The sequence below is a fragment of the Sarcophilus harrisii genome, chromosome 1, assembly GCF_902635505.1.
Source record: "Sarcophilus harrisii chromosome 1, mSarHar1.11, whole genome shotgun sequence".
In the NCBI taxonomy this organism is placed as follows: Eukaryota; Metazoa; Chordata; class Mammalia; order Dasyuromorphia; family Dasyuridae; genus Sarcophilus; species Sarcophilus harrisii.
Genome location: NC_045426.1, coordinates 243,649,871 through 243,674,549, shown reverse-complemented (window position 1 = coordinate 243,674,549; position 24,679 = coordinate 243,649,871). Strand labels below are relative to the sequence as shown.

At 34.3% G+C, this 24,679-nt stretch overlaps 1 protein-coding gene and 1 long non-coding RNA gene across 5 annotated transcripts in view; one reads left to right on the top strand and one right to left on the bottom strand.

Moving 5' to 3' along the window:
• Positions 1 to 20,274, top strand: part of LOC116419394 — a 140,332-nt gene extending 120,058 nt beyond the window's left edge. For both annotated transcript variants that reach the window (XR_004229697.1, XR_004229701.1), the window contains 2 exons: positions 16,011 to 16,131; positions 19,640 to 20,274. This is a non-coding gene — a long non-coding RNA (uncharacterized LOC116419394). The remainder of the gene's footprint in view (positions 1 to 16,010; positions 16,132 to 19,639) is intronic.
• Positions 20,275 to 20,440: 166 nt separating this feature from the next.
• PRDM6 (PR/SET domain 6) overlaps positions 20,441 to 24,679 on the bottom strand; it is a 148,586-nt gene continuing 144,347 nt past the window's right edge. For all 3 annotated transcript variants that reach the window (XM_031939120.1, XM_031939114.1, XM_031939107.1), the window contains exon 8: positions 20,441 to 20,792. In XM_031939120.1, the coding sequence (XP_031794980.1) occupies positions 20,678 to 20,792 (115 nt within the window). In that variant the 3' untranslated portion in view covers positions 20,441 to 20,677. The remainder of the gene's footprint in view (positions 20,793 to 24,679) is intronic.

Here is a 24,679-nt window from a genome sequence, read left to right as displayed (position 1 = left end):
AATTAAATTCAGGGGGAAAAAAACCAAGTTTGACAAGTGATGAAGAAGAAGGCTTTCAAAAAAGGAATGGTATTCAAGTAAAGCAAGATTATCCAGAACTATAAGAAAATGTAAAGAGGAACTGGAATGATGTGTTCCAAAAAAGCAATACAGATCAGGATGCATCCCAGAGTGATCTATCCTGCAAATGTGAACTTAACCATGTTGGAAAAAAGATGGACATTCAGTAGTAAAAGAGAGTTTTTTGGGGAAAATATTAGAAAGAAAACCAGAAATATAGGGAGGTTTTTTGTTTGTTTGTTTGTTTTTGCTTCTTGAACACACAAAACAATAGCAATGCAAGAAGAATGAATAAATGCACTTGGTAAGGACAGTGACAGCAACAGAATGACAACAGAATAATAAGAGATTTCTTTTTAAATGTACACAAAGAGAAAGGAGTAAAGACAGAAATCCGGCAGAGATACTAGTAAAGAGTTGGATATGAATATTATAAATAGAACCTGGTGACTCCTGGCCTATGGTGAGTCAATGTTTTGTTTGTTTGTTTGTGGGTCTGCATTACAATATGGAAGGGTATATATGAAAGGGGACAGGTTAGCAAAGGGAGAAAAGTATATGAAATACTAGGGATAAGTCAAGGGGTATTAATGAGGGAAGGTGATCTCTGTGATATAAGAAAGAGAAGATCCTACAGGGCACTAATTATGATTGTTGTCCTTCATCCACGAAGGTCAAAATGACATAATTTTGTAAGGATCAAAGAATAGTGTGTTTGTTCACTAATGCCTTGTTAGTGGAGTTGTGAACTGATTCAGCCATTCTAGGGAGTAATTTAGAACCATGTCCAAAGGGTTATAAAACTGTTCATACCCTTTGATCCAGCAATACCACTAGTTGGTCTATAAAGAGATCATAAAAAAAGAGAAAAGAACCTACATATACAAAAATACTTAAAGCAACTCTTTTTACAATGGCAAAGAATTGACACTTGAAGTGATGTCCACCAGTTGGGGCAAGGCTGAACAAATTGTGGTATTTGAATGTGATATTATGAGCAAGTCAATTAAAAAAAAAAAAAAAAACTTGGACTTACATGAACCAATGCTGAGTGAAGACAGCAGAACCAGGAAAACAGTGTACAAAGTAACAACAACATTTTGTAGTGATCAATTATGATAGACTTAGCTCTTCTTAGCAATACTGGGATCCAAAGTAATCCCAAAAGACTTTTGATGAAAAATGCCAGAGAAAGGACTATGGAGCCTGAAAGCAGATTAAAGCATGGTATTTTCACTTTTTAGAAAAATTGGCTTTTGTTTTTTTCTTTCTTTTTGTTTTTCCCTTTTGTTCTGATTTTTGTTTAATAACATAACTAATATGTAAATATGTTTGACATAATTATACATGTATGACCTATATCAGATTGCTTGCTTTCTTGGGGAGAAGGAAGGGAGAAAAATTTGGAACTCAAAATTTTACAAAAGGAATGTTTAAAACTATCTTTACATGTAATTGGGAAAAAATACTATTAAATGAAAATAAAAGTATACTGTGTCCAACTGTGACTGATCAAACCCACACAAGAAGGTTCTACCATAGGCTAGGCAAAAATAACCCATATGAACATTTGGAATGGAGATGTCTCTAAATTTCTTTTGAGTTACTGCAATTTGACTTTGTCAGAGAGTTCAGCAGCTTCTTTAATGCAGGCACACCATGCTAGACAATCCTGTGCTACTGTTTCACAACCAATACCAAAGTTCTTCAGGGAGACCTTGAGAATGTCTTTTTATTACTTCTTCTGACCATCACATGAGTGCCTGTCTTGTATGAGTTCTTCATAAAATAGTCTTTTAGGCATACACATTTGAACAATGTAACAAAACCATCAGAGTTATTAGGCATACACATTTGAACAATGTAACAAGCCATCAGAGTTATCCTCTCTGAATTACAGGCTGAATACTTTGGCAGTTCAATTCTAGAAAAGACCTTAGTATCCTATCAGAATCTTCCTAAGACAAAAAAGGAAAAGGTTTAATTTTTCTGGCATGACACTGGTATTCTGTCCAGGTTTTACAGGCATAAAACAATGAGTCAAGTACAGTCCCTCTGTAGATCTTCAGTTGGGTAAGCAGCCAAGTACTTCTTCTCATCCATACTTTCTTTCGAGGTCTCCAAAATGCTGAGTTACTTCTGACAATCCCTGTGTCAACTTCATGAACTAAATATATCATCCCTGCGTAATCCCTAAATACATCCCTGAAAAGTAAGTGAACTTATTCACAGCTTTGAAAATTCCTCTCTTTGCTGTAACTGATGGTTCAACATATGGCTGATGGAGAACCTTCTGTTTTCTTGGGGTTGTCAGGCCATAATTGGCACAGGCAGCAGAAAATCAAACCTGCCTGTCACGTCCCATCCTCAGAACCATATTGAGTGCTCAATCATCTGTGAACACAAAGTCATGCACCAGCTCTCCTTCCAGTTTAGTCTTGGAGGGAAGCCTTTTTAAGTTAAATAATTTACCATCAGTGCAGGCATTGGCCCTGATGCCATTTTTGTCCTTGTTGATAGTATCTGACAACACCCAAAACTTCATAGTAAAAAACATGGGAGCAAGCACACAGCCCTGTTTCACTCCACTGGTGACTGAAAAAGCACAAGAGCATTGTTCATTATCCAGAACCCATGCAAACACACTATCATGAAAGTGACATACAGTACTAATGAATTTCTTTGAGCAACCAAATTTTGCCATAATCTTCCACAAGCCCTCATGACTGACAGTATCAAAGACGTCAATCAGATTGATGAATATTGTATTCAGACTGCTGGTCTGCTCCTCATATTTAACTTGGAGTTGTCAAGCAGCAAACTATGTAGAGTATTCCTTGACCCCTTCTGAAACCACAATGGCTCTTGGGTAGATGACCATCTTCCACATGAATGATCAACAGATTAAGAAGAACTCTGACAAGAATGACTAAGAGAGGGAGAGGTTATGATTATAGCCCTAGTGTATCCATATTTGCATACATATCCATATATATTCATCACTAGCCCTTTGATACAGGACTTCAAGGGAGGTAAAATAATACCATAGTAAGGTAATACAGTAAATGATAAAATAACCTGGAAAACATTTTAGAAACAGAGAAAAATAGAACTTTAAGTATGATTGGATTAAAAAATCCAATAAGATCCAATAAAAAAAGTCCCAAAAAAGTGACAAATTGGATGAAAAAAACAAAACCCTAAGCAAGATCTCTTGCTTTCAAGAAAAAGCATTTAAAAAATAAAGACATACACAAAATAAACCTAAAGGAATGGGTAAAAAATTGCTATTCATAAAATGAATTAAAAAAGAGCAGCAGTTTTATCATTCTATTTGACAAGGCACAGACAAACATTCAAAAAAGATTAAAAGGGATAAGCAAGTTATCTATATTATGCTGAAAGGAACCATAGACAACAAAAAAATATCAATAATAAACTTATGTACTCTCAGTGTTTCAGTATCCAAATTAATAAAAGAAACATTATCTGAGCTTCAAAAATGCATAGACAATAACATACTAGTGACAGGAGATTTTAATATGCTCTCAGTTTTAAATATGTCTAAGAGAAAGATATTTAAAAGATTAAATATGAGACTGAACAAGTTGTTGGAAAAAAATAGAGTTGAAAGACTTATGGTAGCCTCTGAATTGAAGAGCAAAAGAATATACATATTGCTCAGCACCCCATGAAGCCTCTACAAAAACTGGACCTATATTAAGGTTCAAAGATAGTACAAGCAAATGTAAAAAGTTTGAAGTAGTTAATGCATCTTTTACAAAACCATAATCCGATAAAAAAAAGTTCAGGAACCACAAATAAATAATACAGCCCTAAATGGAGACTTAAAGATGAAATCTTAAATGATGGGTGAGTCAAAGAAAAAATAAAAACAATATATGATTATATAAAAGAAAATGATAATGATGAAAACACATGCTAAAATTTCTGAGTTGCATCTAACACAATTCTTAAAAAAAAATCATATCCCTAGAAACATTTACTAACAAAATAGAAAAGGAGGATTAATGAACTACAGATGCATTTTCAAAATTAGAAAATCAACAAATAAATCTAAAATAAGCACAAAAAAAAAGATTTTAAAATTTATAAGTAAAATACATAAATCAACAACAAAAAATCCATAGAAATAATAAATAAAACTAAAGGCTTATTCTTGAAAAAATAATAAAGTTGATAAACCCTTAGTTAATCGGATTAAAAAGAAGAAAGTGAAAATTAAATCAATAAAATAGCAAATGAATATGGTAAAATTTCTTCCCCAAACTGGAAGAAATAAAAATAATAACCAGAACATATACTGACAAAACTGAGAACACAAAAAAATAGAGAAATACCTTCAAAACCCAAACTATCAGAAGGGACAAGCAATATTTAAACCAGAGATGCAATGATGTTTCAGCATGAGAAAACAATCAACTTAATAAAGCACATCAGAAACCAAAACATTCAAAATAACATGTTCATTTTAAGAGATATACAAAAAGCCTTGACAAAAAATAGATGATCAAATGAGGCATAAGACAAAGATGTGATGTATGCTAAACAAACCTATCTGCTATTGTGATGGAGGAGATCTAGGACAGAGTCAAGGATCAAGGAAAATTCCCTGTCAATACTGAGGTCCTGCAAAAGCTCCTGTTTGAGTATTTGAGTATGCAAAAAAAAAAAAAAAAAAAGATTCTTCTTTAAAGACCTACAAATGGAAATGTTACTAGAAGAAATGAAACCATACTGATATTGGCATCCATCTTTATATCTATAAGAAAATTGAAACTACATGCAGAGGAAAGTAAATAATTAACAGACTGGGTTTTATCATGTACCCGAGGACAAAAAGAAGCATGATTTCACAGGACATTTGTGCTCATGATAAACATAAGCAAAAAATCCAACATAAGCATAACTGCATTTTGTGTTCCAGCATCAGTTGCAGAAAGTGAGGTAATAAAATCCTACATAGAATATGATTATGCTCTCCAAAATAAATTGGCACATGCTTTGATACTTGATGAATGCAACACAAACATAAGCATAGGGGAGGACAACAAAACACGTTGGGCAATATTGTTCAGAAATAAGAAATTAAAGATAAAAAACACTTTAAAAAACACAAAAAACAAACTTCATATAATTTTCTTCAAGAAAACAACCAGAAAACACTGGATATGTCAAATACCAAAATTAATATGAAATAAAATAAATCATGCTTAACAGAGAGGAAACAATTGGTTGCCAATGTGAGAGTCATTTCCATATTAACTGTATTTGTGCAAGCAGATTTATTAGAACAAAGCATAGCAGAAGAAAGATTAAATGAAGTATATTTATCTTTGGGATTTTACTTTGAATACTTTGAAATTTGTTTTCCCCAAATATAGGTTGTATATCAAACTATATTCAAATTTCTTCTCCTTCTCAGTTACAGACTCTACAATGGAGTGATTATTATATGCCCCCCCACCTCAGTCAAGTATACCATAATTTCCAATCTAGTAGTGAGTTCCCTGTCCCAGACCTGAAATTCTCTTTGTTAATTGTACTGCCTTGTAAAGGAGGAAATTGTCATCAAGATAAGACAAGAAGTTGTTAGATGCTCTTTTCATTAAAGAGAAAGCTCTGTACATGTCTGGATAATTGAATTTTCCTAATACTACTATTTTGTGGCTTGGTAGCAAATTATCTATTTTTCAGCATTCTCATCGATTTCGTTTTTCTGTCTAGGCATATATTCTTATCTGTAGTGTACTCCAAGACAAGATCACTCTTTGACCTTCATATAAATAAATACACTTTTAGTCATGCTTCTACACTCTGATTCCTGGATTTCTTCACATACACACCTTAATATAATGTTCTCAAAGTGTCCCTTCTTTTTTTAATCTATTATTTTGTTTTTTAAATGTTATACCCACCCAGAGCCATAGCCCAGGCTTGCATTTCACTGTCTCAAAAATACCTGTGAGGTCAAATTTTCCCCTTTGTATTAGAACCCCATTTTATTTGTTGCTCAAACTTGGGGCATAGGATTAATTGCCATTTCTTTTTTGAATCTTTTCCTTTTGGATTTTTCTCAGCTATCATTCTTCCTCTTTTATGACTATTCTCTATAGCAGGGGTTCCTGACCTTTTCATGTGTCACATATCCATTTGGCAGTCTTGCAAAGACTAAGGACCCTTCTCAGAATAATGTTTTTAAATAAAGCAATTAAGTTGAAATAAAGATGTAATTTTTTTCAGATCCACGTTTACATATTCCCTGAAAGCTATCCATGCACTTCAGGTTAAGAGTTCCAGCTATATATAGAATCTAGCTTATGGGACATATGCAAGCAATATTCTCCCTCTCACACTCTTTTTTAATTTAATGCCTTTTTTATTAAATTTGCAAGATAACTGGAAAATACATTTTACAAGCCTTTGTTAAGTCTTCCATATTGTAGGGTTCAGAATTGCTAAATCATTCATAGTTGATCATCCTTAAACTATTGCTATTAAAATGTACAATGTTCTCCTCATTCTGCTCACTTTGTATCAGTTTGTGTGAGTCTTCCAGGCTTTTCTGAAACCGTCTTGCTCACTATTTCTTATAGCACAATAGTATTCCATCTATCATAATCATGTACTTTGCTATATATTATAAATTGTTTAACTATTCTTTAATTGATGGACATATCTTCAATTTCCAATTCTTTACCACCACAAAAAGAACTGATAAAATATTTTTATACATATAGGTCATTTTTCTTTTTCTTTTATTTCCTTGGATTAAAAACCTAGTAGTGGCATTGCTGAGTAAAAGGGTATGTACACTTTTATATTCCTTTGTGCATAGTTCTAAATTATTCTCTAGAATTGTTGGAACAGTTCACAACTTCACTAACAGTTCATTAGTATCTCAATTTTCCCACATCTCCTCCAACAATTGTCATTTACTGTTATGTTAGCCCATCTGATTGGTATGAGACAGTACCTCAGAGGTGTTTTGATTTGTAGAACTCTAATCAATAGTGATTTAGAGCATTGTTTCATATTACTTCTTCTGAAAATTACATTGGCAATATTTTTAAAGTTCACTCTAGAAATATCATTTATACCTATGTGAATTACCAGTACTGAGAAGTTGTCATTTATTTCGATAAATATTGGGAAGTTCTGTTTTGAATATATGTCCCACAAAGACAACAGGTAACTCCCTATTGCTGTTATTCAATCAACAATATCTGCCTCAATATCCTGAATAGAAACTCACTAATTACTGTGACTTTTCTCTTCTTTTGCTCCTTACTTTATGATTTATCACCTTAGAACTTCTTTGACTCTACAATTAAATATAATGAATAATAATTCTTAGGAGAGCAAACAGAGGACTTCATTGTACCCAGCTCTTTCCAGGAAATACCTTAAATAATTTAAAAGTTGTAATTGTATGAGTGTTTTTTGCTTTTCCTTTTTCCTCCGTGTAAAATTCTTTCTTTCTCTTCATCATCCTGACATGGAACAAGTTGCCCATCCTCAACTTCAGATCTCATCTTAACCACTGAAATTTTATTTTTATTATCTTTAGGAGCCTATTCATTCTACCTAATAGTCTGAACTGAAAAGAAAAGTCCTTAAGGTCTTTATAGAGAAATCAACCTTCACTTGAAACACAGAAACTAGTTACTTGATTGTGGCAGAAATGCAAATGTAATATAGATGTAAACACTGCACAATTTCACCTGTTCTTCATAATGAGATTTTCAGTCATGTTTCTTGAAATTATTTAAGCATTTACACCTTCACCTTAAGTATCTTATTAAAACTATAGACAACTTCATTCAATTATTTTTTTTGCTTCAATAGCTCTACAGATACAATGACAGTCTTGCCATGTCTCCTTTTAACTTCCATACCATTTCCTCAATTTGTACCACACAGCACTCATTTTGCTTACATTACTTTGTCTTGCCAAATACTTTATCCATATCCTTCTAGAGTCTACCTCTTCAGCTTTTATTCTCTAATCCTCTCTTTACCTTAATTCTCTTGAATTTCTCTTTTCTACTGCTTCTTCTCAAACAAAATCCAGAAGTGGGATAAATTCTGACAACATAACATGCATCGTAGCTTTGGGAAAAACAAGTTTCAAAGAAGTCAGATGAAAGATAGGCAGGATCAAAATTCTTTCAGTTCAAGTCAAACCAGAAAGACATGAATACTCTCAAGAACTAAATTTTGGAGACACCAAAGGAAAGAATTTCATTGAGAAGGAATCATGGGAGTTATTTGAAGAGATTAATATGGCTGCACAGAGATCTCACCAAAACCTGTTTAGATTTTTAAAAAGAAATATACAGAAGCAGATATAAGGGAAGGTGACAACATTAAATGAGTGTGGCACAGCCCTACAAATGTATTACAAAAGGAACACATAGTGAGATGAGATAGAAGGAAACTAAGGGTGAGAAAAAGACATTTTTTGCTGCTTGGTGGGGGGAGTTTTTGCCTATATTAAAGAAAAGAGGAGGATCAAAGATGGATAGGATCACTGCTTGTGATATGGTGATGATAACTGACAATAGGAAAAAAAGGCTAATTATCTTATTTTTTCTTCTGTTTGTTCTGACAAAGGGGAAAAATTATCAATGCCCTAGAAATAACAGAACAAAAATGACTGAGGAATTGGTATCCAAGATAAATGAGGAAGATTTGTTCCTAGTTGGTCTCAATGTGATTCAGTTACCTGGCATGGATCTACTTCATCCTCAAATATTGAAAGAACAGAATGATATAATTGCTGCTTCAAAACATGTAAAGAATGACACCTGGAACTAGCTTGTATCATCTTGTAAGACAAGATTGTTAAATTTTCAGTGTAATTATTGGTACCTTGGAAATTGGCAAATACTATAAATCAGGGCTTGATTTATTATTTTTAAGTTCTAGACTTGTGAAAATAATGCCAAAATATTAATAACGCAGATTAAATTTAGAAGTGTAGTGTACATAACATTTTTGGTCAAGAGAGAGAGAGCCATTTGTTAGACATTTACCAGAATACCTCTGAAAATGGAAGAAGTATTGCAGGGGTATATAAGAGCAAATGTTACAAATTTGCCCTTCAAAAGGGAAAAGAACAGAGACCTCAAATTATAAAAGAAATTGATTTGTGCTTTAGTCTTGGAGGAATTATGCAATGAATCATTAAAAAGATTGGTTATCAAAACGCTTAGAAAAGGAAGTGGTCATTACAAAAAGCCAGCAAAATAGCTTCATCATGTCAAATTAAACTTGTTTTTTGAGAAGGTTACAAAACTGGTAGTTTAGGGATGTTATAGATATGGCTTAATCTTTTTTTTGTCAATTGACCTGGAAAAGACATAGATGATATGCCTATCAAATCTGCACATGATACAAGGAGGGAATAACTAGTCAAATTGCAGAATCAAAAGAAAAAATATCTTAACAGACTAGAGTATCGACTAAATAGCTTATGATTTAAAAAATCAATTTCACAAGGATAGGGGGAATATGTTCGTATAGTAGTCATTGTAAAAGGACCACAACTCAACATAAATCAGCATCATGATACAATGGCTCCCTAAAATAAGCCACAAATTGCATAGAAATAGGGGGAGATTTTCCAAGCAAGAGAGCCTTACTGTACTTTTGTATTGTATTGTACTATGTTATATTGTATTGCATACATTTGTTTACAAAATCACTGTTTTAGCTTAATCTAGAATTGTTTCCCTAGAAGGATCCAAGATAACAAAGGACCTTGAGTTCTTGAGAAGAGGAGTCTGGGGGAAGGATTAGACATGCCAACTATTTCCAAGTATATTAAGGGCTATGATATGGAAGACAGACCAAGACAATGGGTGCAAATTGCAAAGAAATAAATTTAATTTGGGTATCAGGATCCCAATGTAGTGGTAGGTTGTTCTTATTACTGATTCTTTGTCTTGTCTTGTTTTGTTTTTTACTTTCTTTGCAATTTCATGCTTTGCACATTGCCTAGAAAATAATTTATTTAATAAATAATTGTTGACTATTATTATGTTCTCTCTCACTGGAGGTCTTCAAGAGGCTAGATGATCTCCTCTCAGATCATCAGACTATTATCTTTGGTTATCAGCCTATATGCTCCCTGAGGTCTCTTACAATTCTAAAATTCTGTAACTGTGAGTAACTTAAACAATGCTCTAAGGTCCTAGGAAATATACTAAGTAAAACCTAAAAGTTGCTATTCAAGGAAGTTTTCCCTTAGACTGAAGCAACAAATGATCATGAGATCAATGACTCAAGAAAGTTACTTAGGAAGGATGTGATACTCTGGGCAGTTAAGTGGTTCAAGAGATAGAGTACAGGCCCTGGAATCAGAAGGACCTGAGTTCAAATCTACCTCAGACAGTAGATATGTGACCCTGGACAAGTTAACTAATTCTGTTTTCCTCAGACTCCTCAGACTTCCTGCAAAATGAGCTGGAGAGGGAAATGGCAAACCACTTTTGAATCTATTCCAAGCAAACTCCAAATGGGATCTGAGAGAGATTGACACAATTGATATGACACAGCAACATAAAATACCCTGATTTCTCCTCAAAAACCAGCTTCATGCAAACTAATCAAATAGTAGATTAATTAAACTAATTAAAATTTAATTTTTTAAAAAAAAATTAATTAAAGACTAATTAACACTGCCCAGGATTAAAGCAACCTCAACTCCCCCATGAATGTTATAAGGGCTTGTCCATACTGTTAATAGTATATGTATGTGTATATGTGTGTGTAGGTATATGTATTTGATGCAAAAAAAAAAAACCAGAAAGAAAACTCAACTATTTCCTGTGTTCACATGTAGCTTACATATCACATCAGACATGGATTGCAGACATGAACACATACACATATCTCTCACAAAGACATTGCTCTCTGCTGGAGTTGATGATCCTTTTGAAATAAACATCTTGTTTGGAAAAATTCTGAATACTGAGTGAGGGGAAATGTTATTGAAGAATCCTCTCCTTTAAGCTATTTTTTTCACCTGGAAAGTGAACCTCCGAGACCAACTAGAGTTTGATCACTACCCAGTAGGTCCCAGTCACAGAGACTCCCCACTTTTAGGTGAATTGTTTGTGTATTTTTTCACAACATTTGTATCTCATTAATAGGTGACAGATTATATCTGTTCTGGGATGGAAGCAGCAGGATCTTGTTTTAAGGACTTGGGAAAAGGCAGTTCCATGCTGGGGATGATTGACTAGTCACACTACCTGCAAAACAGCAGGCAGCCTGCTGGCCAATTACCTGTCTATTTTCTAATATATAGTAGTTTTGCACATCTATTTTACCATAGTTTTTTGGTGTGGTTATAAAAGATCATATAACTTTAAAGCTAATACAAACTTGCATATTTTTCTCAGAATTAAATGGCTGTGTTTTTTTTTTTTTCTTTTTCAAGTATAACAAATTTATCAAGGGAAAACTGATATAGCTAATCTTAGTTTTCTGATACAGAACATTGAAACCAAGTCAAATTGCAGAGGATACAATGACACTCCATAGCCCCTGGCAGGTGTTTTGTTTTGTTTTGTTTTTTTCTTTTTCTTTTATTTCTAGGAGTAAGAAAGCCCCCAAATCAACTCAACTTGAACCTTGATGTCTTGCTCTGGGCCACTAGATGGAGTTTCTTTTAATGAAGGATATTTTTATCCTAATAGAACCAAAAAGAATGTGAAAATTGAGGGCATTCTCTGAAATCTGACTTTTAAGAAATGAAAAATCACAACAATTAATTTAATTAAGTCTAATTATTTAAATGCTCTGTCTGTTCTATATTTAAAAAACTAATTATGTGGGATTGGAAAAATAGAACCTGACATTGGACCAAGTCATCATAGAAATATTTTATTAATCAAATATATTTACATTTCTTTATCATTCCTCTTGAAACATGTCCCTGTTTTTTTCACTTAAACACAATGTAATCTTTGCAGATTTTATCACAAGAACACAGCTACATGCATGACTTAGTTGGTCCTTGGCATTATTTTTTTTTAAAAAGATGCAATTTTATGAAGTAAAAAATGCAAGCAAGCTGTTTACTCTTCTAATTACAGCATAATAATTATTCTTATTACAACAGACAACCTTTACAGCAAACTGTACACATAATATGCACCAGCTAATGGAGAGTATTTGCACTTTCCTGATTCACTATTTGTGTCAAAAATTTCCAAATCCGACCCCTAGGCAGAATGGAAATTCAAAAATGACTTTAACTGATTTTTAATATTCTTATGAGAAGTTCATTAAAAATGTATTGGGAGGGAATTCAATAAAAAATAAAATCATAGCAAGGTTATGACAAGCACCTTATAGGATTTACTAATAAATGGTTTTTAAAAGCTATGTTTTCATCCGACTGTCATTAGGACATAAAAAGAGTTTAGGAATTGATAACAGGTAATCAGGTCCGCTAATAGCCTTCATGTTATAGAATAAGTAAAGTTTGATATCATCAGATTTCAAATTAATTCTGCTCTCTCAAAAGCAATATTTGGCATCAACATTTGAGGTATTACTTTGCCAGCCTCCAGATTTGAAAAGAACCAAAGGAAGGCTTGCACTGCAGTGGTATCTATGTTAATACACTACTGTGTGTTGACATAGAAAACCACAAATTAACATTATCCGTGTTGTATTATTTTTATATATTTTATTAAATATTTCCCAATTACATCTTAGACTTGGGAGTTTTGCAGACCCCCTTGAAGTAGGTAACTTTTGAATTTAACACCTCTACTCTGTAGCCTATCAGGTTAAGTCCTCCATGGAGGATTTAAGAGAAAGATACAAAGGAAATTTCTTTTCAGACTTCAGAGATCAGGCATGAGGGGTTAAGCAATTTGCTCACAATCATACAGCATACCTAATAGATACTAGCGTATTTAAACTCAGGTCTTCCTTACTCTAAACTCAGCATATCAAATGGATGCTTACATCAATGAGATTGTGTCCATTAAAGCAAATAGTAAAAGAATCTGAAGTAAGAGGCACTATTTAGATAATTGCATTTGTATACCTAGTAGACTGCTCCACTTTCCCTTTATTGAAGTTTCCTGTGAAAGGAATAATTCACTAGAATGTTTTGTTTTATTTAGTATGAGGTTGTTCAGAAGACATGTTTACTGAGTTGGTAACCACTGTATTATGCACAATGCAAAAGTTTTATTGGTAGGATGCATTTGGAACCAATGTATCTGGGTTCAAAAGTTAACTCCACCATTTACTACTATTTATGTGACTTTAAGGAAATCTCCTTTCTTTCTAGAATTCAGTTTGTTCATCTACAAATTTAAGTGCCTGGTCCAATTGGCCTCCAAGGTTCCTTCCAGCTCTAGTCAGCTACTGTTTTTTTTTAATAGATTCTTGATGGGTATTATTTAAATATGAATGTTCTCTTAGGTATATGGGCCCCAACGGATATGCTGAAATTAGATACAGAAAAATAAAAAATTCTTCTCCTATAGAAAGCTATCATTAACTTGTTGGAATTTATGGAGAGAATTTTTCAATAAAATACCCAAGTGATAGATGTACATAGTTTGGGGAAGAAAAGACCTATGTGTGACAGCTGTCATGAAGTGGGACATGATTAACAAATGCAAAAGAAGAATCCTGCATTTTACCATCAGATATTTAAAAGCTTGTTCTAGACTCAGACAATATATTCATATCTCTTGTTGAAAGTCCAAGAATTCTAGAATCCTAGAATTGAAGACAGCTCAGAAGTTAGCAAATCTAAATCCTATCAGAAATTAGGATCCCATCATATAGGGCAGCTATGGCAAGTAATTCAATCTCCAATTTAAACTTCCAATAATTTAGGTAGGAAATAGGAATAATATGTTTAACTAATTATGCAATTGAGTTGCCTTCTGATCAAACCAATTTTTTTAATGCCCCATAAACATGTTTTCAAAAAACCCACAGTATATCCAATATCGATGGTACTTAAGCACTTGTGGAATCTAGTGATCTTTTCCTTTCATATCCCAATCTAGGATTAAAATTACTTCATCTTAAAATCACTGTACTTGACTGCTTTTACACTACTGTTAACCACATAAACCTGTTCATAATGGACACAACTAAACACCTACTTCATTGATGCTTGACAGGAAGTAGGGAGGAAGATTGAATGCTGGGTATCCTCATAGCATTCAATCAGAGCAGAAGAAAGAAAACAGACTGATGTTAGCCAGAGTCAGGATGGGTTTTTAATTGTCAATACTTTTAAAGTCTAGTTTTTTTTATTGGCTACCCTCTAGTAAAATCTGTTGCTATATTAGTAATTTTTGAACCCAGGACAAGTTACAGAAAAACCTTGCCTGGAGCAAGCAGTTCAAAAGATAGCAGAGTAAGAACAGATTGTGTAGGGACCTTACCTGAAATTCCAAGAAATAAAGAAACCTGTGCTATCTAGTAGATTCCTATTTAATTATTCTCAGTAAACTAAGTGCTAAGCCCATTTTCTCTTCTGTGTTGCTGAAGGACTACAAGTGCCTGCAAAATCCTCCTTGTTTTGGCAAAGTCCTAGTTGTCCAATCCTCGTTGTGTTTCTGAAATGTATGTTTACAGATGCCACATGTATCATAGCATGAAGTCTGAGATTGCTTGCAGGCAGTATAAATCTAAGATTTAAAAATTATCAACTATGGTAACATTCATTTTAAGAGTAATTTTCTTTCCATAAGCATACTTCATAAATAAATTGCACCTGTGCCTGGTAATTAAAAACATTCAAAACAAATAACAAATAAGAAAACACACTGTTCTCAATTAGAAGTTGTATTTATGACTTTGAGAAGAGTAAATGTTCTTTCTTTAACTGATTACTGAGAAAGGCGTTTGGAAAGGAAGCGGAAGAGATTGCTAAATGCTAAAATGAGCCACAGAAAGTTAAAGAAACAACAACTCTCAGTTTCCTTTGAATCATCTTTTCAATGCTTAGGAAAGCAGAGACCCAATGACAAGCATAGCATATTGACATGAACTGGAGTCCAGCTGAAGAAGTGTGCTTATCTTTCTTCATAAGGGAGCTTCAGTGTTTCTCCACCAACGTCCGATATCAAGCCTGTTTCTTTGTTCTTTTGTTGATCATATAGTTCCGATAAGACAATAGAAATCTAGTGATTAAGAAGTGAAAGATGGACTTTTGGTGGTAAGTGCTCAGCACATCTGAAGCATTAGCATGAATGTTCTGAAAGAGAACAGAAGTCAGCTTGTCCTCTCTGTGTGGACTTGTATCTCATGGTTGACTAGAAGACTGGGAAGATATAATCTTGGATGGCCAACAATAATACATAGCATTCACTGGGAAGTAATGTCGTTTTGTCTTCTCTTTTGCAAATTCAGATTAATACTGGTGAGGGACAAATCTCAAAAGATTCGATCTTGGGTGGATAAATGTTGCAGCCTTTACTTATTTCTCCCAGTTTCTTTCCCAAACCTCTTAATCTAATGTGGAAAATCCCATAGATTTCTGGAGCCTTCTATTATCACCTAGAGCAGGTCTGGTTTTTTCCTTATCTTTTAGCATTTCACATCAAGAAGAGAAGTCTGTGAAAAGTCAAACTAAATCCAATCCAAGGAAGAATGTCAAAGCCATTTTTTTTCTAAAAATTTTTCTTCAGATACAATTGATGCTTACTAATCTTTCTTCCTTAGGCATTCCATATCCTTAAATGTTCCTATTGTAATGTTGTATTTCCAATACAAGGATAACATGTTTTTTCCTTAAAAAAAAAAAAAAAGCACTATACGCAGCATGAAGAGAAACAGAGAGCTGATTTTTATAGGAGATTTGTAGGGGGATTTTCTGTTTGTTTATAGATCTGTTGCATAGCAGTACTGATGCCCTTTCCTCTCCTTGTCAGTTCTTTTAGGTTAGGAATCCCAGGAACAAAGTACCAGTAATCAACTTTTAATGATAAATCAGCCTCTGCTCACATCATGAGAATTCCAAAGAAGAACTAAATTTCCGTTGGGGTGTATAAGGTGCATACAGTAACAAATTTTAAAAAGTAAAACCACAGTTTATATTAATCTATTGTTACATCAGAATAACAAGGGCTTCAAGAAGGGCTTTAGACACAATCCCACTTGAGGCAACCAGTTCTGATAGAAATAAATCAACATCATCACAAACTAAGAAAGTATTCTGCTGTATACCGCAACGTGTCACTCAGAAAGCAACCCAAACCCATAGAGGTACTTATCCTCTTCCCCCTCCACCTAGTGGCTCACTAACTTCTTGGCATAATTTTCGATATTCAATATTCACAGGCAAATCAAGCCAATCTGGTTACGCACGAGTAATTCACTCTTAAAAGAATGCTTTCTCACCAAAAAAGAGATTTTTCTCTCCTCTGTCTTCCACATAGAGCAATATCTATGACCTTTCGAATTCTAAAGAACTGAATACTTATGCAAATAGATGCCTAGAATGAAATTTTCCCAACATACAAATTCATGTAAATAATTCTGGTTTTTGCAGGAGTTACCTAGCACAGCATGTTGTAGTAGTTTCAAAGGTATTGATTCATTAAATCAATAAATGAAGAAAAGTTAGTGGGATGATAAAGTCTCAGACCAAAAAAAAAAAAATGAATTAGGATGGAATAAGTTGTATCAAAGTAAAAGAAAATATTAGTTTATAAGTTTCCAAAAAGTAGGAACCTGGATATATTTGCCTATACCCACCACATTGCTAACAACATAGTATTAGGTACTGGTTAAATTGAATTATAGCAATCAAATAAAACAGTAGCTACCTAATACATTATCATCTTTCCATGTATGGAAGAGGTGGAGAACATAAGTCCTAAAATAAATGCTTCCAAAGAGATTTGTGACACAGGCTGTAACCCCTGCTACTGAGGAGGTTGGGGCTAGTAGGTTGCTTGAATATGGGAGTTCTCAGACACAGGAGGGTTAAAGCTGTTTAGGTGACTGTTAAATTGAACACCCATATGGTAGCAACCAGGCTACTTGAAAAGTGGCTAAATAGCCCTGGTCAGGGATGGAGAAGGTCAAAGTTTCCATGTTATTTAACCATGTGGAAAAGATGTATGAATGGCCTTGGGATGAAAAGACCTTGTCTCAAACTATTAATAATAAAATAGATTAGAAAATATCCCTAAATATTGAAGGAGAGGATGCGCAATACTACCTCTTAAAACTGGAAACACTCAGATACGAATTCCTATTCTAATGCAGTGATATCTGTGGTTCCCTTTACCTTACAAAATTTCAGAAGACTCTTGTCCAGGAGGTAAGTGAGGAAGAGACAACATATACTTAAATGGTGCATTATACATTGATTGAATATACTGTCCTCTTTTTATTTTAGAATAGCTTAATAGTAAGGGTAAATTGATAAAACTTAGTTCTAGGAAAGGCATGAGACAGATGTATTCAATACTAGCAATATGTATTTCCCTATCAACTATCTTCTTCCTTCAATAAATAGAGTTTTTAGGTTTTCTTTTTGCATAAAGAAAGAAAATTTACTTTATTGGTAAATAACCAGTAAGAATTCTCTTTGCTGATAAAATCACAGGTCCAGAGGAATAACAATAACCAAAAATCACCACCAGTGGAAGCTAGTAATTGTCACCAACACTTTCTCCCTCTATATTCCTATATTGTTAATTTAATTATTAACAATACAAAGTATTGGCAAAGTACAGAAATGAAACCATTGCCTGGATATTTGAAATGAACTTTTTAATTATCCTTCAGTATCTGAAGAATAAACATTATTAAACACTTACTAAGTGCAAATTTTAGGCCGTGTATCTTAGTAATTATCTTAATTCTTTGCTGTATTTTGTCTGTTAAATCTGGCATTGTTTACAAACTTCTGTGAGATTCTTGGCAGTATTAAAACTGCAAGTGTCCCCATATGCCTGAAAAATTATGCTTTTCTATTTCCAATTTATTCAGACAGAAAATATTTCCTTGCCAAATTTGAAGGCAAATAAATGCCAAAATTTGCTTTTAATAATCAAAGAGGAAAAATAGATAAGTAAAGACAGAATGTTAGAAACTTGGATGAAAGTGCCTGCTATATTTCATTTGTGTTCGGCATCAGCTAGCATAGACATCCGGGCTGTAAGGTCAATTATAACTGAAATTCTTTTTTCCCTTCCCAGGATTTATGAACCAAGAAAAAAGGAAAGGTTTCTCTCTCTCTCTCTCTCTCTCTCTCTCTCTCTCTCTCTCTCTCTCTCTCTCTCTCTCTCTTTCTCTCTCTCTTTTTTTTTTTTTAGTATTGAGAGACCAAGATTCATATGAAATGATTCATATGAAAGAATCCCTATTGAGAGCTGAGCCAAAAGTATTTAATTCAAAAATCCAAGAAACATTTATTTTAGGCCTCTCAACTCCAATAATCTCTTCCAAAAATTATACCTAAATGTACCATCCACAAATTATGGAATTCTTAATTGTTTGAGATACTTAGTGTCCCAAATATTTACATTTGGTTACATGCATTGAATTAACCTTTGGGCATCTCCTCTATCTACATTCTTTCCACTGTAGAGATGATTATACAAAGTTAATAAAGATCCCCAATACCTTAGATGAGCAGTACACTTTTTTCCTTCAAATTCCCTGAGAGGTTAATACCTAGAATCTCTTTTTAATCAAGAAAAAGGACAAAAAGCAAGTATTTGGGAGAATTTAGGTGATTAAGATTTGTCTGAATTAAACAACCTTTCCTGTGGCAGATAAAAAACTGTAGTAACATTTTCTTAAGAACTCAGAAATTATAGGAGCCAAGCTATAGTCATGTTATTCTATTTTAGAAATGGAAATTCGCCAGAGGAATGGGGGAAAGTTAGAGATGAGGATATAAAATTAGAAAAAGACTTTATTTGCTGAGGAAAGGAAAGCATTATTCAGAGTAAGCATGTACTTTCTCTGTCTCTTTTAAAATCAATTGAACACAATGCAATATGTTTATATATGGTGATGAAAACAGAGAGCTAGTAGTTCACGTTAGTCATAGAAATGCCAGCTGTTTCAACAGTTTGTGACTTAGAAATGCTACAAATAAGAGGTTTCTACAGTCAAGAGAATCTTTGGGGAAAGATTCAGACTGAAGAACTGGAACCAAGTTGGGGATTTAGCCAAAGATATAATGGTTGGATGGATCCTGCTTCTTGGAGTCCCCAAGGATAATGTTGGAAAGCCCCTACTGAACTATCAGAGAACACCAGGTCAAGCTCTGTACCAGTTATGTACACAGATCTATAGGAAAATAAACTTTTGTCCCTAGGATATGTGACTATCTTATTCTCAAACAAAAAAAAAAAAAACTATAAAATTTTGCCCATGGGGGGTTTGCCCACTCTTTAAGGAACAGAATTAGTCAAAGACCTGAGAATTGGGCAGATAGTTTCCTTAGTAAAATGAGCTTGTCTATGTAGCTCTGATCTCTATGGTTTAATTCAGCACTCTTGATGACCTAATCTTTCCTTGTATCATTTATTATTAGGAGTTAAGTACAAGCTCCAGCACTCAGTGAATAAATGAGAAAGCCATCCAAGGCTTCCACAGACTTTAAGGAAAGAAAGATCAGAAGAAATAATGGAAGCTTTGAAGATTGAACCTCATATCATTTGGACCTCTGCAACAATTTAAAAAAAATACTTGAAACCTAATATTGGAATTTGGCTTCACATTGACAAACTTTATTTTAGAAGTTTATAAGCTAAAGTGTTACTGAAAACCAATTTCCTTTACTAGTTGATTTGGAACAATTATACCCTTTATGAAAGCTCCACAGTTTTAAAATGATCTCCTTATCAACTGTATCCTGACAGGACAAAAAAAATTCCTTTGTCCCTTCCCTTCTCTCTTCCACCCTTGAATTTAACATGATTTTCTTCCTTTTCTGGATACTCCTGCACAAGCCCAGGCTGTTGAATAAATGGAGCCATGTAAAATAAGTGTGGAAAGGATGAGCATGGATGAAATGTCCTTCGGTCTGAAGTTAACACTGCTTAGTAAAGGTTCTTGCTTCTGTTTCCAGAGGCCCCCTTCACCTGTTATAACTGCTATCACAGCCAGCACCAAGCCAAACCAAAATGAGCCAGCAGAATGAAGGACTTTACATCTGGGTCCATTGAGTCATGCCATTAAAAAAGTACAGTGAGAAATAAGTCCATGTGCATTCTCAGTCATAACTGTGGGCAGAAGAACCCATAAGATTCCTCACTTTGGTTCTAAATAACAATTCTTTTAAAAGCTTTTAGAAATAAAGCAAATACATGGTGGGACTAGGAATGTTAGCTGTCCCAGGTTACTTGTCCACTGAAATAAGTCTCATCCCTAGTCATAAATAAATAATTTCTTTCCTGGTCTCACTTCCATGCCAGGATCAATATCTCTTAACATCTTACTTATTTTATTACTGCTTTTGGTTTTCTGGGGCTGATTGAAAGTTGCTCAGAGGAAATCTTTGGTTTTGCTTAAGTGTCCGTGACATTTAATCATGACTTTCCTTGCAGTTTAATTCCAACCAGTCAATCAGTTAATCCACTTCAATTGATTCTGGGCTCTCTGTTATTGGCTTGCACTCATTGGGCATCCGTTGGTGTCGACTCAGCTGGGTGGCCTGCGTGAAGCTCCTCTCACACCTCTCGCACCTGGTGGAGGCAAGAGAGAAAATTGAGACCAGGGAGCTGCTCCTGGGGGGTGATGGGCTTTGTCTCATCCTGCCTAATCAGAACAGACACTCCAAAGTGGCTTCAGATTTTACCGGCTCAAGAGGTTTAATTGGTGGCTCCTTCCAAGGCCTTGATGCCTATGATGGGACAAGGCCTGTCTGATTCAGAACAGAGGGATCTGTCAATAGGCAGGGGGAAGGTGATTTCTCCAGAGAGGCCTGTCCTGCTGTAGCTCTGATCACTGTCAGTTCAAATAGATAAAGAACAAAAAGAGATTTTTAGGAGTGAGCCATCAAAGAAGCAGCTTGTCTGCAGTTTTCTGCTCTGTAACCCCAAGAAGAAATTGATGACAAATAGAATTTCACCTTCTGTTAATTTAAAATCAGGATTTCAACTTTTGTAAGTACAAAAGCCCCAGGATGATCATCTCTTAGTTTGGAAACAAGAGAAAAAGCTGCTTTTGTTTGCAATGCTTTGGGAGGTTCATTGCTTTTTGTACAAGTTGCTCACATTAACAGAGCCCAACTTTACTTTGGGCAAAAATACAGCATTTACATATTTTAAGGCATAAAAAAGCCAAAACCTGAGTTTCTACGATTAGTTCATATGCTCCAAGAATGCAGGAGAATAAAAGGGGGAGAGGGGGAAGCAAGGTTCTTCTTCAGAATGTCTGCAGTCCCAAATTGAAGTGAGAATGTCATCTAGAAGAAGTGGTGGTATCCCATAGCAATGAGCTACATACATTTCTCAGTATTTGTTCTATGTTTTCTCCATTAAATAAATATATATGTGTGTATAGACATGCATATGTATATATGAAAAAGGAATACATGTGAAATATATATGTATTGTGTGTATATGTTTGCCTCCAAACACAAAGATGTAATTTTTTACACACAAAGAATTATAGTCAGCTATCATGTGAGCCATGATGGTACACAGTGCTGTTATTTGCCCATGTGTACAACTAATTATCAGGAATGGCTGATTTCCATATTTTAGCAGCACTCCTTCATATTCACACTTTTCCTTCCCCAAATCTTCAGAGAAAAAGACGCTATAGGGAATTTCCCACTATCCATTATTCTAAAATCTTTGTTCATGAACTTAGTTCATGTTTTCTGTACTATGCGTTATCTATCTGGTGAATGAAAATCTCAACAGCAGAGTCATTATGATGAATTTAGACATTTCTCATCCACCACTAGGGACTGAAGCAAACAATACACTCGGCTATCTCCAGGGCATTTTGTTTTCTACTTTTCTCTAAATTACAGGTGTCCTGCCACCAAAATAACTATTTGTGAAATTTAGACCAAGTATTTGTAGGTATTTCTGAATTTTTTGCATAGCTTTTAATAAGGAATTGTGTGCTTGGGAGTTAGAGTTCTTAGATTACGTATTCATTCATCAGGGTCCCTGCACCTGCTGAACATGTCAAGGGTGTATAAGTTGTGTTTCTTTGATTGTCTTTCGAGGCTTATTTTTAGCAGCCTGCTTCACTGTTAAAAACTGCACTGTGATCTTGACAAATGTAGAATGTCAGCTTTAATGTATCAGACCTATCAGCTCAATGAAAATAACTCAGAAGTATTGATCACTTAATGATTTTTGGTGTATTCATTAACGTCTCTGTGCAGATCATCCTCCCTCCAGAGCTTCTGAAGTGCTGATGACACATTAGTGTATTGCTGATTGTTTATTAGAAAACTGATTAGTTACTGGATTAGTGTGTCAAAATATACTACCTTTCATTGCTTGACAAACTTTCAAATTATTATATTCCTTTTTATCATGAAGGCACTTGAATCAATTTCAGTGAGAGTATTAGCTTGGACAATTATGAAGCATAGCACTATACCTAACCTGGGATTTTGGTTTTCCAATACTGTGGGTTTAAATATAGAGTGTTTATGGAGTAAGGTGTTCAGGATAACATATATGGAAGAAACTGTGGAGATAGGATCCTAGACATGCTTTTTAGACTACCCCAATAGGGAAAGAGTCCTGGCTTGCTGGGACCTCTGAGACCAACTAATCCAGTAGTTCTAAGCCTTTTTATTTGTGTTTTACAGACCCATGTGGCAGTCTTATGAAATCTATGGACCTTTCTCAGAATAATGTTTTTAAGTGCATAAAATAAAATACATGGGATTATCAAGGAATCCAATTTATCTTGAAATGAAAATGTATCTCTCTCTCTCTCTTTTTTTTTTTTTTTTGGCCATATCAGTTCACAACCACCACTGATAAATGTTTGTATGTGGATAAACCTTGGCCACTTGGCTATCCAGAGGGTAAAATGTATGGATGCATGCTTTTAAGTTTAATTGGTATAATTAATATTTTGTACATTACCTTCTTTAGACTAAACAATGTTTTATAACATTTATCAATTTCTAAGGTGTAAATGCTTACACTGAAAATTTAACTATCAGTTCACAAGTTGGTTAGAACTGGCTCCAAGAATGCTAGATCTGTACTACCTTCCTCACATAACAAATGGGAAACTCAGGATAAGTAACTTTAGATTTTCCTCAAGTGTAAATGTAAGTTAGTTCTGCCTTGGGGCCATACTGATTAATTCAGCCAGACTCAACCTCTCAACCACACTTCACTGCCACCTTCCTGTCTTGCCAGCTTGATACTGTGCCCACCCAAATGGACCCTCTAGCTGGGGCTGAGCTACTGAAAGTTCCCTGCATCAAGCCAGATCCAGCCACCTGACTTAAGTTCCACTGCCATCTTCTTTCTATGCATTTCTAGCCTTATTCTTCAACCCCTCTCCTCCTTTTACTTTGGGGATATTAATCAAATCAACACGAATAATTACTTCTGAAAAAGATGAGTCAATTGATTACTGTGGCTCTACTCATGCCTATGATTTCACCCTTTCCTGTCTACTATACCCATATATGTGTTATTTCTCCTTGTAGAAAAACAACACTTTACCGGCAGAGCCTGTCTTTTTATCCCCAGTGCTTAGAATAATGCCTTTTACACAATAAGTGCTTAATAATCACTTCTTTCCTTCTTCCCTCTTTTTCTCCCTCTCTCCCTTTTTTCTTTCCTCTGCTTTTTCCTCCCTACTTCCTTCCTAAAATTCCAACTTCTAAATTCCTTTCTAAGTACTTATGTAGAAAGAAAATATAGTGGTAGTTCTCAAGATATAACTCTTTTACAATGAGATAATTGCTTTTAAAAATTCTCTAATGTAGTTTACATGTTGTCTCGCTTAAAAAGTGAACCAGTAACTAAAACAAATTGCTGATTTACTTTACTGGAAGATTCATCTTTTTGTAGGGTAGATAAAATACTAACAGAATCAGGGGATTTAACAAATATTTCATATCACACATCTACACAATAAAAAATTGGACAAAGGAAATTGTGATCTTTTTGTATGAGAGAAAGTATTCAAGTGAGATGCTCTTGGGTAAGCTAGTAAGTATGTAACAACTGGTTTTCCAGGAGAAAAAAAGTCCTTATAACATGTACTTTAAGTTTAATCTGCATCATTAGCATTTTCTCTCTGATTTCCATAAGTACACATCAGGGAACAACAAGCTACTATTCCACCATTTTTTGGTAAATTTTTTCATAAGTCTACAAGATGATTAACAAAATAATAAATCAAACCCCAATTTATAATGCTTACTGATTTTCAAGGTGTAAATCCTCATCCTACAAATTTAGCAATCTCCCCTGTACAAACTGGTTCTAGCATGCATGTTGATGAGTTGATATAATATGTTCCTTTCTCTGATATCATTTTGTGAATTCAGAAGTGACATAGAGTGAAAATTATAGGTTTAAAATATAGCCCTGAACCGGCAAATGAAACCTGATCAGTTTTCACACCCTGG